General features: G+C 47.8%; 1 protein-coding gene across 1 annotated transcript in view; it reads left to right on the top strand.

The window, feature by feature from the left end:
• FER1L5 (fer-1 like family member 5) overlaps nt 1-13,619 on the top strand; it is a 48,424-nt gene that overhangs the window by 4,932 nt on the left and 29,873 nt on the right. The window contains exons 6-14 of the mRNA XM_067704260.1: nt 430-539; nt 2,489-2,617; nt 3,791-3,853; nt 4,597-4,647; nt 9,533-9,563; nt 10,241-10,356; nt 10,587-10,710; nt 11,136-11,188; nt 12,400-12,468. Coding sequence (XP_067560361.1) covers nt 430-539; nt 2,489-2,617; nt 3,791-3,853; nt 4,597-4,647; nt 9,533-9,563; nt 10,241-10,356; nt 10,587-10,710; nt 11,136-11,188; nt 12,400-12,468 — 746 coding nt within the window. The remainder of the gene's footprint in view (nt 1-429; nt 540-2,488; nt 2,618-3,790; nt 3,854-4,596; nt 4,648-9,532; nt 9,564-10,240; nt 10,357-10,586; nt 10,711-11,135; nt 11,189-12,399; nt 12,469-13,619) is intronic.

Below are 13,619 nucleotides of genomic sequence, written 5' to 3'. Positions count from 1 at the left end.
TTTCACCAAGCATAGCTGGATGGGCTCTTGGGGATCTTGGAGACGCAACCACTGAGCCCTACAGAAGGATAGTGACCAGGTTAGGGTCTGTAGGCCAGATCTCCAGACACCTGCCTGAGGTCACCTGTCCTCCCAATGTGTCCACTTGTCGTCTGTAGACAGAAGACTCAGCCTCCAATGGGCTGCAGAGATAGGCAAGGATGGCCATTTCCAAGGGCCTCCATATGTAGAGTGTGAGGCCCAGGGTTGCCCATGGTGGGTGGAGACCATGGGAATGTCTGGGGAGGATATGTGCCCTTGTCAGGGCCTCTTGGCCATGATTTTAGTCAGGAGCTGGTCACTGGGGATAGAACACTGAAATGGGGGAAATGCCTCCAAGTCTCCTGAGCCCCAGCCTCTGAGAGCCCAAAATGGACTATGTTTCCCCAGGCGATGAAGACCACCTGGCCATAATGGCACAAGAGGTGGCCAAGCAGCAACGGATGTTTCCCAGCTCCACTGTACACAAGGCTCTGTCCCCAAAGCCTCAGCACTTCCAGGTAAGGCCGTCCAGGGTGAAAGCCCATGTGATTTGGCCGACACCCTCACTGTGTTCCCAGGCCATCCCTGCCTCTCCACAAGGTCATGGAGGAAGGTCAGGGCTTCAGATTGGTCTCCAGGTCCTCAGATCTTCACCACATCCTCTGCCCCTCCAGGGGCCATTCTGGGAAACTTCTGCATGTGGCTGAGGCTGGAGCCAGCTCCAGGGAGGCAACAGGAAGCACTGAGGGCAGTGCACACCAGGCCCTGGCCATGCTGGGGAGACAAGGCTGAGGCCTGGACCCTGCTCTTCAGGAGGTGGCAATACAAGGCTAGCCTTGGGCAAGGAGAAATGAGCTGCACAGCAGAGGCTGAGGAGAGTTCGAGGGGATCCCTGGGAAGCTCCAGGGATTCTGGAACCCCCATACCATGGCTTACCAACTTACTTCTGATCTCTAGCCTGTAATCTAACGTTTCTGCCATGGTTGGAGCTGCTCCCCAGCCAGCCACGTGCTCAGGAGACTGGGAGTCATCCTTGGCTGCCCCTCCTCCCCCCACCCCCCGCCCCGCATCCAGTCAGTGGCCAAGTCCTAGCTCTTCATATCACCTGGCCGCACCCATTTCTCCATTGCCTCTTCCATCCCCTGGTCCCAGACAACATCATCCCTTCTCTGGACCACCTTGAATAGGCTCCTCCCAAACTCCCAGCCGCCAGCTCTCTCCTGTCCATTTTTCAGTCCAAGTGGTCTTTCCAAGACGTCATTCTTGGGACTTCCCTGGCAGTCCAGTGGTTAAGACTCCATGCTCCCGAAACAGGAGGCATGGATTCGATCCCTGGTCGGTGAACTAATACCCCGCATGCTGCATGACGCGGCCAAAAAATAAATAAAGTCCTTCTTATCATGCCATGCGTGTGCCTAAAAATGTCCTTAAAAATGAGGACTCCCAATGTTTTCAGGACATAACTCAAACTCCTTACGATGGCTTCCCAGGCCCTTGATAACCCAAGCCTGGCCCCCAGGCCACTCTGTCCCCTGCCCCTGCCCCGCCCCGCCCTGCTGTAACATCCTGCACAACTTACAGTCCCCACTCTCAAGACTTTCTCCCCAGCCACCAGGCCTTTGCACGTGCTGTCGCCTCCTTTGGAGAACATTCCCTCTCCCCATTGGCCCTGTCCCTCTTCACGAGGCTAGCTGGCCACAGGATAGAAGGTCAGCGTGCCCAAATCACTACCCTTCCTATGTACTAGTGCGTAGGGCAAAGTTCTGACATGAGGCCTGTTTGCCTGGTTTGACCACTCTTGTCTCTGATGGTCAGGTAGCTGCATGTGTATTAATCCTTGAAGGGCCCCTGGACTTGATGGAGACACAGGAGGCCTCATGGAGAATGGCCGGATCCATGGGCTGGGCTGGGAGAGCTGCACGCTGTTACTACCTCTAGTCACGACAGGCTCCCACGACTGTGCCCTGCCAGCCGCCGCCATCTCCAGTTCCTTCCCCTGGGGCCTTAGCCTGGATCTTACGGGCTCTTCTCCCTCCCACCTTCTAATTCTAGGCTCAGACTTCATCGTCCCTTTACTGAGTCTCAGGAAAGTATATAAAAGCAGAAGAAGAAATCACAAATCAGAGATCAAATCACAGATCATAGATTCAACTGCACAGAACTTTAAAATGTTCGATTCCCTAAAAAGATCGCAGACAAACATAAAAAGACAGCAAACTGAGAAATGTTAGACTTTATTCTGTAACAAGTCCCTACCACTCAAGAAACGCCCAAGATGAAAAGGGCAAAGTGGAGGCGACAGTTCCCAGAAAAGGAAAGAGGAGGAACCATGGCCTTCCCAGGGCCCATGGGGTCGCTTTCTATCCACAGTAGATGTTTCTTATCAGAACATATTGTTCTTCTAGAGAAGAGTCCCCACTGGGGAAGGGGAGCCCAACGTCAAGTTCCCCTGTTTGCTCCTCTGCAGGTCCGAGTGAAGGTGTTTGAAGCCCGGCAGCTCATGGGCAAGGACATCAAGCCGGTGGTGAAGGTGGTCATCGGAGGCTACCAGCACCACACGCGGATCAAGATGGGAAATAACCCTTTCTTCAATGAGGTGGGCAGCACGTGCCCTTCAGAGCCGAATGGGGGCACTAGGGCCAGGAGGGCCAGCCAAGGACTGGGCATTTCCTGCCGGCAACCAGCAAGCTTGCTCCCTGACACGGGTGCTTTCATTTGTTTGTTCCACGAACTCTTACTGGGCATGGAGGGCCAAACACTGGGCTTGGCACAGGGAATAGAGAGCGAGTAATTCCGAGCCCTGCATGGGGGGAGCCAGTGGTCTGTGGGGGGCCTCCCGCATATGTGAACACATAAAGGATGACAACCGGGCAAGACTGCAGTGCACAGGGATTGCAGCCGCGAAATGCAGGCCCTCTGTAGCCCTGGCCACTGCAGAAGCCCCACCTCATAGCATCTGACACAGTAGGAACTCAATTAACGTGCGCTGAATTAATCGATGACTAGACCACCAAAGAAAAGATAACAGCACGGTGGAGCAGGGGTTGGAGAGGACTCTGAAAAGGCAGGATGGGGAAAGATAATTCAGGAGAAAGGAATAGCATTCTCAGAGGCCTGGAAAGGAGAAGCAGCAGGGCTGTTGGCAGAACTGTAGACACGGGTGTAGTTGGAGGGGAGTGGCCGGAGGTGAGCCTTCAAAACGCCCTGGGGCCCCGTCATGGACGGGACTTGGGAGCCATGGAGGGATTCAAGCAGGAGAGTGACAGGGCCCGGTCTACATCTGGGGGAGGAGGTTCTGGCTGCAGCAGGGAGTGGGGTGCAGTGGACCGAGAGGGCGATCTTTTTTTTTTCGGCCGCGTTGCTCAGCTTGTGGGATCTTAGTTCCCTGACCAGGGATTGAACCCAGGCCCTCGGCAGTGAAAGCGCAGACTCCTAACCACCAGACCGCCAAGGAATTCCCAGGGCGATCTAGAAAGAAGCGGGGGCTTGAATCTCCATCCCAGGGCAGTTAGCTGGGCCTTGGTCTGCTTCTGACAAGTCCTCCAGGGATCCCTTACCCCACCCTTTGCTGGATAGAAAACCCCTCCGGGACCTGGCAGGCCTCTGCTTCTGTGGGAGGAGTGGTAGGTGGTAGTGAGCTGAAAGCCATTGAAATGGGTGAACAGCGGGGCAGAAACCTTGCTAGTCTGAGGCTTCAGGCTTGCTGAGTCCCTGGGGGAAGTGGTGGAAGGAATGTCTCCTAAACACACCCCGACTCTCTCTGCTTCAGATCTTCTTTCAGAATTTTTATGAGGCTCCTGCAAAATTCTTCGACGACACCATCTTAATCCAGGTGAGGTGCTGGACAGGGTGGGTCCACTTTCTTGTCCCACCTCAATTCTGGAAAGTGCGTCAGCCCCGCATCCTTACCTGTAGAGCTAGAGTCACATCAGATGGTCTTTCTGACCCCAAGGCAGCACCTCTGCCACCTTCTTTATCCCGGCAACCAGACACTCCATTCAATCATTCATCCATTCATTCATTCATTCATTCAACAAATGTTATGGAAGGCCAACTGATAGGTCCTGAGCTCAGCTCCGAGGTGAACACAGCAGCCCTTTCCCATGTGCCAGTATTCTCATGCCACCCTTCAAATGTCCCCTCAACATGGGACATCCCTTTCTCCAATCAGAGGGAGCCCGGTAACAACGGTGAGCATGTATTTATCAAGTGCTTCCTATGTGCCCAGCACAGGGCTGAGGAGAGCAAGACTTCTCCCTTGAAAGTTTACATGTTCTTGAGAAATAGCCAGGACAGCATGCAGGGGAGAGAGTTGAGTGCAACAATTTGCTTTGTGGAGATCAAGTGAATTGTCCTCTCTGATCGATTTCCTCATCTGTAAAATGGAGCTGCAATATATGAACTTCACAGGGCTCCTCTGCGAATTAAATGAGAAAAACTACATGGAAGTGTCAGCCATTAGGAAGCACTGAGTAAATCCTGGAGAATCCAGATGTACCCTTATGATTCCTCCCATGGGGCTGGGGGAAATTGGGCTTGTGAATAACTGAGATCTTTCTGGAAACTCCCCTGCAGGTGATGAATTCCTCAGTGATGAGATTCAATGCAGAGATCGGGAGATTCCAAGTGAGCACTGGACGGAGGAGGCGCGGTTTGGTGGGACAGTTACAGTGACCCACCCTGGGCTCTATGTCTAAGTCTAGGGGAAAGGATTTTGACGCTACAAGATCCAGATTTGGATCCACCTACCAACTGGGTGATTTAGACAAGTTATTCGGAGCCTCTACTTCCTCATCTGTAGAATGGGGATAATAATATACTCAACCCACAGGGTCGTTGTAAGGGTTAAAGTATGTAACATTTATGAAAGCGCTGGGTGCCACGTTGAATCCCCCCATACTTATGACACTGTGGAAGCAGAGGACTCAAAAGGTCAACCAAATTGCTGGAGAAACCTAGAGAAAGATTGCTGCCTATGAAGGCAAGAGTAAAAAGATTTGCTTTGGGAAAGACCCAGGTTGAGAAGTGAGGAAAGTTCACACGGTCATGAAGGGCTAAACTAAGATTCTCCAAATCCAGGAAGATCAGGAAAAGTGAGGGTTGCCAGATTAAATACAGGATGCCCCGGAAATTTTGAATCTTAAACAACAGGTACTTTTAAATATAAGTATATCCCCAGTATTTCATGGCTCCTCATGAAATATTGCTTGGGACCTACGTATACTAAAAAAGTTGGCGTTGTCCGAATGCGGGTTGGAAAAGAATTTCCAGACGTAAGGCAGAATGTAAAGAAGATAGAATTTATTAGAAGCAAGGGTCGCTGCTAGAACAGAGGGCCAACTTCCTAGTAGTCTGGGAGAGTCGAGCCCAAACGTGTGCTATTGATCAGTTTTTATAGCCAGAAAACAAAGGAATGGTCCGAGGTGAAATTTTCCTTTACCAATTGGTCACGGCACATACACCTTCCTTCTATAGGATGGGAGTGGGACAGGGCAGATGCCTTTCCTTATTTGGGACAGGTCCCATCGCCCAGGCGGGCGTCGCCCAGGTGGGCTCAGGAATTTCGTAACCATCGTAACATGGTAGGGAAGGTGATTAAGAGTCTGGTAGGGGGGTGTACCGCTGAAACTTTTTCAGGCAGGGTCGTCCTTTGTCCTTGAAGCACCATTGTCCTTGGACCACCACATTGTTTATCTGTAACTCTAATTTAAGCTGCCATCTGTATTTTCATTTGCTAAATCTGGCAACTCATGGAAAAGGGCCCAGCCCTTGGGAAAGGCAAATTTAGGGCAAATCAAAGTAAGGTTTCTTTCTCACTACAGTACTTGTAATAAGCACAAGAAGGGTCATGACCTGCCCCTCCCCCACCTAACCCTCAAGGAAGCAGCACAGGTTTAGAAATTAAGAGATTCTAGAGAGGCTAGGTAGCAGGAGGTCAAAATGTGCTTTTTTTTTTTTTAACATCTTTATTGGAGTATAATTGCTTTACAGTGGTGTGTTAGTTTCTGCTGTATAACAAAGTGAATCAGCTATACATATACATATATCCCCATATCCCCTCCCTCTTGCGTCTCCCTCCCACCCTCCCTATCCCACCCCTCCAGGTGGTCACAAAGCACTGAGCTGATCTCCCTGTGCTATGCGGCTGCTTCCCACTAGCTAGCTATTTTACATTTGGTAGTGTATATATGTCCACGCCACTCTCTCACTTTGTCACAGCTTACCCTTCCCCCTCCCCATATCCTCAAGTCCATTCTCTAGTAGGTCTGTGTCTTTATTCCCATCTTACCCCTAGGTTCTTCATGACTTTTTTTTTTCTTATATTCCATATATATGTGTTAGCATACGGTATTTGTCTTTCTCTTTCTGACTTACTTCACTCTGTATGACAGACTCTAGGTCCATCCACCTCACTACAAATAACTCAATTTCGTTTCTTTTTATGGCTGAGTAATATTCCATTGTATATATGTTCCACATCTTCTTTATCCATTCATTTTGACAAAGGCCACTGTGCGACTTCCAGACGATGACCGACTGTTGAATACGTTTTAGAGGTCAGGGAAAAACCTGAGCTTTTAAAAATATATATTTTCCTTTTTTGGAAATTTTCAAACATACACAAAAGTAGAGAGAATGGTATCATGAATTCCCCCATCCCCATCACTCACCTTCACCAATTCGTTGTCAATCATGTCATCATGTTTTATCTACACCTGCCCCCTCCCTCTCCCCTACAGATCTTTTTTTCTTTTTTTATCCCCCTACAGATTTTGAATCAAATCTCAGACATCATTTTATTTTTAAATATTTCATTACCTATTTCTAAAACATACAGATTTTATTAAGCATAACCAAAGACAATGACTACATCTAAACACCTTTTTATAATTCCTGGAGAGCACTAATATCTAGTCAGTGCTCACATTTCCCTAATTGTCTTGTGAATTCCATTTACAGTTTGTTCAAATCAGGATCCAAACCAGGTGCACACACTGCAGTTGGTTAAAATGTTACGTTTAGGTGTATTTCATTCAGTCGGTCCTGCCCCCTAGTTTACCTTGCCATTTATTTGTTGAAGCAACTGGATAGTTTGTCCTGCAGTTTTCCCTCAGTCTGGATTTTGCTGGTTGTACCTCCAGGGGATCAGTTCTCACATCTCTCTGCCCAGGTATTTCCTATCTATAGGCTAGATCAGACTTGGGTCAATTATTTGGCAAGATGATGTCACCAGGAGACACAGAACGACTGTTGGTCTCTTTTTATGTTGTTAAGAGCTATTGATGATCACTGCCTAGATCTATGGCTTCGTTAGAGGTGACTGAGTTTCATTTTGGTTTGTTTTCTTCTAGCTTTATTGAGGTACAATTGACATACAATGAATTATACTATTTTATTTTATCAGGATCTTAGTCCCCCGACCAGGGATTGAACCCGGGCCAAGGCAGTGAAAATGCTGAGTCCTAACCACTGGACTGCCCGGGAATTCCCTATACATATTTTAAATGTATAATTTCATGTTTTAAAATATGTATACAACCATGAAACCATGATCACAATCAAGGTAATGAACATATCGATCGTATCTATCACCCTCCAAAGTTTCCTTGTGCCTCTTTGTAATTCTTCCCTCTTCCCCCAATCCTTCCTGCTCCCACCCCCAGACAACCACTGGTCTGCTTTCTGTAACTACACACTGCTTTGCATTTTCTAGAATTGTACCCAAATGGAATCATACAGCATGTACTTTATTGTTGTTTGGCTTCTTTCAATCAGCGTAATTCTTTTGATATTCATCCATGTTGTTGCATGGATCGATCGTTCATTCCTTCTTATTGCTGAATAGTATTCCATTTATGGACATACCACAGGTTGTTGATCCATTCATCTGCTGATGGACGTTTAGATTGTTTCCAGCTTGGCGCTATTAAAACAAAGCTGCTGTAACACTGATGTATAAGTCTTAGCATGGACCTATGCTCTGATGTCTCTTGACTAAATATGTTAGAAGTGAAATGACTACCTCATATGGTAGGTGTGTGTTTAACTTTTAAAGAAAATTCCTAGCAGTTTTTTCCCAAAAATTCCAGATAGGTTCTACCATTTTATATTCCCACCAGCAGTACATATTAGAGTTCCAGTTGCTCCACATTCTTATGCAAACTTGATACTGTCCATCTTTTAAATTTTGGCTCTTCTAAGTACGTGTGGTGGTATCTTGTCGTGATTATAATTTACACTTCCCTGATGATGTTGAGCATCTTTTCAAGTATTTGCTATCTAACTTCTTTGATGAAGTGTCTGTTCAAATCTTTTGCTTGTTTTCATTGGGTTGTTTGTTTTCTTACTATGGAGTTTTGAGATTTTCTTATATATTCTGGATACAAGTCCTTTATCAGATAAATGATTTGGAAAAATGTTCTCCCAGTATATCACGTCTCCTTTCATGTTCTTTTCTTTCTTAAGGGTTCTTTTTTTTTAAAAAAAAAATAAGTTTATTTATTTATTTTTGGCTGTGTTGGGTCTTTGTTGCTGCACGTGGGCTTTGTGGCGAGCAGGGGCTACTTTTCTTTGTGGTGTGCGGGCTTCTCATTGTGGTGGCTTCTCTTGTTGCAGAGCACGGGCTCTAGGCACACAGGTTTCAGTAGTTGTGGCACGTAGACTTAGTAGTTGTGGCACACGGGCTCTAGAGCGCAGGCTCAGTAGTTGTGGTGCACAGGCTTAGTTGCTCCACGGCATGTGGGATCTTCCCAGACCAGGGCTCGAACCCGTGTCCCCTGCATTGGCAGGAGGATTCTTAACCACTGTGCCACCAGGGAAGCCTTCTTTCCATTTTCTTAACAGTGTCTTTCAAAGAGCAGAAGTTTTACATTTCGATGAAGTCCAATTTATCAAAAATTTCGTTTATGAAAAAAAAAAATTTCGTTTATGGGTTGTGTTTTTGTTGTTGGATCTAAGAAATCTTTGCCTACCTAACCCAAGGGGCTGACTGAGCTTTAAAGCAGGCCTACATACAAAACTTGGGGCTTGCTCTATGGACCCTTCCAAGGGTGGCCTGAATGTTCTGCGCTACCTTGCCCCACACCACCTTCAATCCTGTACTGCATCCCTCAGGCCTCAGGGAGTCAAAAACTGTCTCCCAGGGGAAAGGAAAAACCCATAGTCTCTTTACCAAGTCTTCCCTTGACCATCCTCTTCCCCAGGACAGGAGACACCTTTCCCCAACCCCCAGGGGTAGGGAAGAATAACGCTGTGTTGGCCAGCAGTGCTGGTGGTGGTCAAGAATCCTTTCAATCCAGGTCACCTCACTTACTAGTTGTAAAACTTCGGGCTCAAACTCAGTATCCTCCTCTGTAGAGTGGAGGTGATAATGGCCTCCACTATGATAGTGGCCCAACTTCCAGGTCATTGTAAAGATTAAAGGAATTAGGGTGGAACAAGTACTCGTATTGTCATCAAGTTGGTTGGCTGGAGGCCCTAACTAATCCTTACTCTATTCTTGTCTTTTCAGACAGATATTGGGTTCATCTACAACTCTCCAGGTAGGTAGCAGTTGTTGGAAATATGTGTGTCTTCTGAGAAAAACCAGGTCAGGTGTTGAAATCATCTCAAAATCCCTGTATGTTCAACACATGGGGGGAGAGTATTAGAAGGTGTGAATTATTTTCTGTACTTAACATTTTACTGTACTTCATGGTATTTTATCTTGTTTTATAATAGCGTCTTTCTCTACAAAAATCAAAGCATCTCTTTGGGTCAAATGCTAATTTTTTATTGCAGCCTTGGGTTGAATTTCTATTTTTCTATGCCAGTGTTTGAATTTTGTTGCTGTTGTTGTTTATTTTATTTCTTTTAATTGAAGTATGACTGATTTACAATGTGTGGCCAGTGTTTGAGTTTTGAGTAGACCTGACCATAACATACATACCAGGTTGAGGTTGGGACTTAGGGTTGGGGAAAATATTTGCCTCTCTCAGACCAGGACAGTAACAACTATAAGTTCCCTGGATGGGAAAGGAGGGTCCCTACTTCCTAAAGGCAATAGCGGGCAGCTCTTGCTTAAAGGTAGGAGTGACTCCCATTTCCCCCTGCCCCTGGCTGGGAACCAGAATATATGAGACACGTTTCCACACCCGTCTCCTACAGAAGCAAAGGCTGGTTTCAGGGAAGAAGAATAGAGACTGGAGGCTGGTCTCCCATGGGCCCTCTGCCTCTCCAGGTCACACACTCCTGAGGAAATGGCTTGGCCTCTGCCAGCCAAATGAACCCAGCAGTGGTGTGAGGGGCTACCTGAAAGTCACCATCTCTGCCCTCGGTGTGGGAGACCAGGCACCGGTGAGGCTGTCCCCCCAACACCCCAGGAACATTTCCTACCCTGGCTGCTTCCGTGGGGTCCCCCGTGGGCCCCCCAAGAGGCCACTGCTCTTCACATGCTTTCGTTTGTCCACTGTGTCCCTTCAGCGTTGTCCATCCCCACCCCAACCAAGCGGAAGGTTGGGGAAGCCAAGTCTGCTGGCCGTGACCTCCCTAAGACTCTGACCCTATTAGCTCTCTGGTCTCTCCAGGTAGATCAAAAGCTGCCCTACAGGGCTGATGACACTGACAGTCAGATCTTCAAGTCATCGGTGGTGCCCATCAATGTGGCCTACTTACAGTTCTTCATCTACTGCGCCGAGGATCTCCACCTCAGTCAGTCAGGGCGGGGGGGGGGCTGACCCTGAGGTTCCCTAGCCGGTGGCACTCTGGTTTCTCCTGGGGCTCCCCAGTTCCGTCTTGACACCACGATTTGGGGTGGGGGAGAGAGGGAGACTGAAATCTGCCAAGAATGGTTTTATGAAGGTCCCTTTAAAATGGGCCATGTGCCCCTGCCCTGTCTTTGATGCCCAGATGCAGACTCAAGGTTCCCTATGCCAGGCCCCACCCCCGCTGCTGTTGTGTGCCAGGACACACAACAGCACATGGAGACAGGGTGGAAATGGGAGGTGTCTGCCCAGGCGGCACCAAACCAAATCATGGGGGAGGGTTTTAAGTTGTTCTGTCACTTCTCCATTTCCTTCTCCTGAAAAAAAAAAAATGCTGCTATCTCAGAAATCTTTTAACTTCTTTGCTCTTAGAGAAACACCACTCAGTGAGTCCTATGTTGGAGGTGGAACTAATTGGGGAAAAGGTAAGTGTAAAAATGGTCTGAGACTTAGAGAAATTGGCACCTAAAAAAAAATGGTGTGGAGGAAAAGTGGCCAGGACCCCAGGTGTTGTATCCCAGTTCTTCCATTTATGGGTGATATGATCCCACTGGACCCAGGCCTCTGTGAAGGTGGAGGCCATGGCTTAGTCAGCCTGTATCCCAGAGCTGTGCCCAGTGCCCTGCATAGAGAAGATGCCCACCGAAAACCAAACATCCAAATGCACGGATGAGTGGACAAGTGGATGAAACAACATGCCCGCAAATGCACAACATTGAAACTGTCACTGTCCGCTTTGGACCTCAGTTTCTTCATCTAGAAGTTGAAGGTTCTGGGCAAGAGATTTGCTGACATTCCATGAACCTCTATGAACATATGGTAGCATTTTCCAAAGGGTGTTGATGGATGTTATGTGCAAAAAAAAGATCGCATGTTCAAATCTGGGGAATGCTGGGTTAGATATGTTTCAGAATTCATCAACCATCATTTCCACCATATTCTACCTATTAGAAGAAGTCATTAAATCCAGTCCATACGTGAGGGGAGGGAGGTTAGTGTCCGCCTTTTGAAGGGGAGAGTATCAAAGGGAGGTGTGGACATAGTTTGAAGCCACTACACTGAGTATTTATTTCCCAATGAGTGGTTTAGGAACCCTGGAAGTAGGTGAGATACTGTTGGGTGGTAGAGGCATACATTTTTTCAAAAATTTTAGTATTTCTGTGTTTTTCTTAGAGTGTATGAAAAAGTTTAAGCAGTTCAACTAACCCTTGGTTTCACTGACACGGTTGCTTAGAGTAAGGCTAGGTTTAAAAATGAAGTCAAGTGATGTTTTAGAAAGGGGGATACCATCAGCATTGTTATTGCTGACTTTTTATTGGGATCTTAGAGTTTATCTAACAAAATCTATGTGTTTGCACTGATATAATAAAGTTAGTAACCCTGTATCTATTTAAAAGTTAATTGAAAGCTGATTTAAGGGAAAATATGAAGGAGTCTGGATCTAGGTAGCTACTCAAAGGACCAGAGTTGTAGCGGATGAGAAGTTGTCAAAGTGTCTTTGGACCAGGGATTCCCATGACCAGCCCTGTGCTGCAGACAGGTTCACCTGTGGGCTGGACCGGAAGGGCTGGGAGGTGAGGCCAGTGGAGGGAGGAGGGGACAGGCTGGCACTGACACTGCTTTGGGATGTTCCCAGCTCAAGACACACGTGCGGATGCAAACCGAGAGCCCGATATGGAACCAGATCCTGACCTTCCAGATTCAGGTATTGCTGTGCCATCACACCTGCCCTCTTCCTCCTGCACCACAAACAGAAGGGGGTTTGGGTGTTTGTGGGGGGGTGTGGATGGAAGGTAGGGGCCACGAAGCACGGCGGGAGGGGGCGGGGACTCTGCCTGATAGGGGGCATGAGGAAGCCCAAGACATATTACAGAGAACCTTACTTGAAATGAATGGGGGGAATTTCCTGGCAGTCCGGTGGTTAGGACTCTACGCTCCCACTGCTGAGGGCCTGGATTCGATCCCTGGTCGGGGAACTAAGATCTCACAACCAAGTGCTGTGAGGCCAAAAAAAAAAAAAAAGGGAAACCAATAAATGACCCAGATGATTTCAGCTAATGATCAAGGAGGCTAGGTTAAAAAAAAAAAAAGAAATGCGGCTTCCCTGGTGGCGCAGTGGTTGAGAGTCCGCCTGCCGATGCAGGGGACGCGGGTTCGTGCCCCGGTCCGAGAAGATGCTACGTGCCGCGGAGCGGCTGGGCCCGTGAGCCATGGCCACTGAGCCTGTGCGTCCGGAGCCTGTACTCCACAACGGGAGAGGCCACAACAGTGAGAGGCCCGCGTACCGCCAAAAAAAAAAAGAATGGACCCCACAACTGAACTTTCCAGAGAACTTAAACGTGCCCTCTCACCTACATAAAAAAAAAAAAGCAATCACTTTCAAGACTCATTCTAAATTGTATTATGCATTTTCTTATCTCCTAGGCAATGCGCCCTGAATATAATTATAGCTCTTTGTTGACGGCTTAGAGGCACTACAGGAACACAGCTGCATGCTGGCTACATGTAGTGTGGGGCTGTTTGTTCCCACATTAAATGGCCCCAACATGCTCTTCTCTGTGGGGTTCTGTAGTCTGATTTCTAAAGCCTTTCAGTCCTTCTCAGTCACCTATCAGCGGTGTGGATGTCAGTTTTCTCCAAGCCCTGGGAGAGCCTTGATTGCCTTTTGACTCCACGCCAGGCTTCTAAGAGCTGTGTGTAAAATAAGGGTATGCAGTGTGAGAGAGAACTTGGGCACTCCCATAAGTGAGAGTGTACAGAACTTTGTGTGGCATCTGTCTGGCTACCCAGGGAGTGTTTTGCTTTCCTTATACCTACTTTACATTTGTGTGACGTGAAATTAGCTACCCTTCTGTG

The sequence above is a fragment of the Pseudorca crassidens genome, chromosome 14, assembly GCF_039906515.1.
Source record: "Pseudorca crassidens isolate mPseCra1 chromosome 14, mPseCra1.hap1, whole genome shotgun sequence".
Classification (NCBI taxonomy): Eukaryota; Metazoa; Chordata; class Mammalia; order Artiodactyla; family Delphinidae; genus Pseudorca; species Pseudorca crassidens.
The sequence above is the reverse complement of the archived record's forward strand: the minus strand, read 5'-3'. Positions and strand labels throughout refer to the sequence as shown.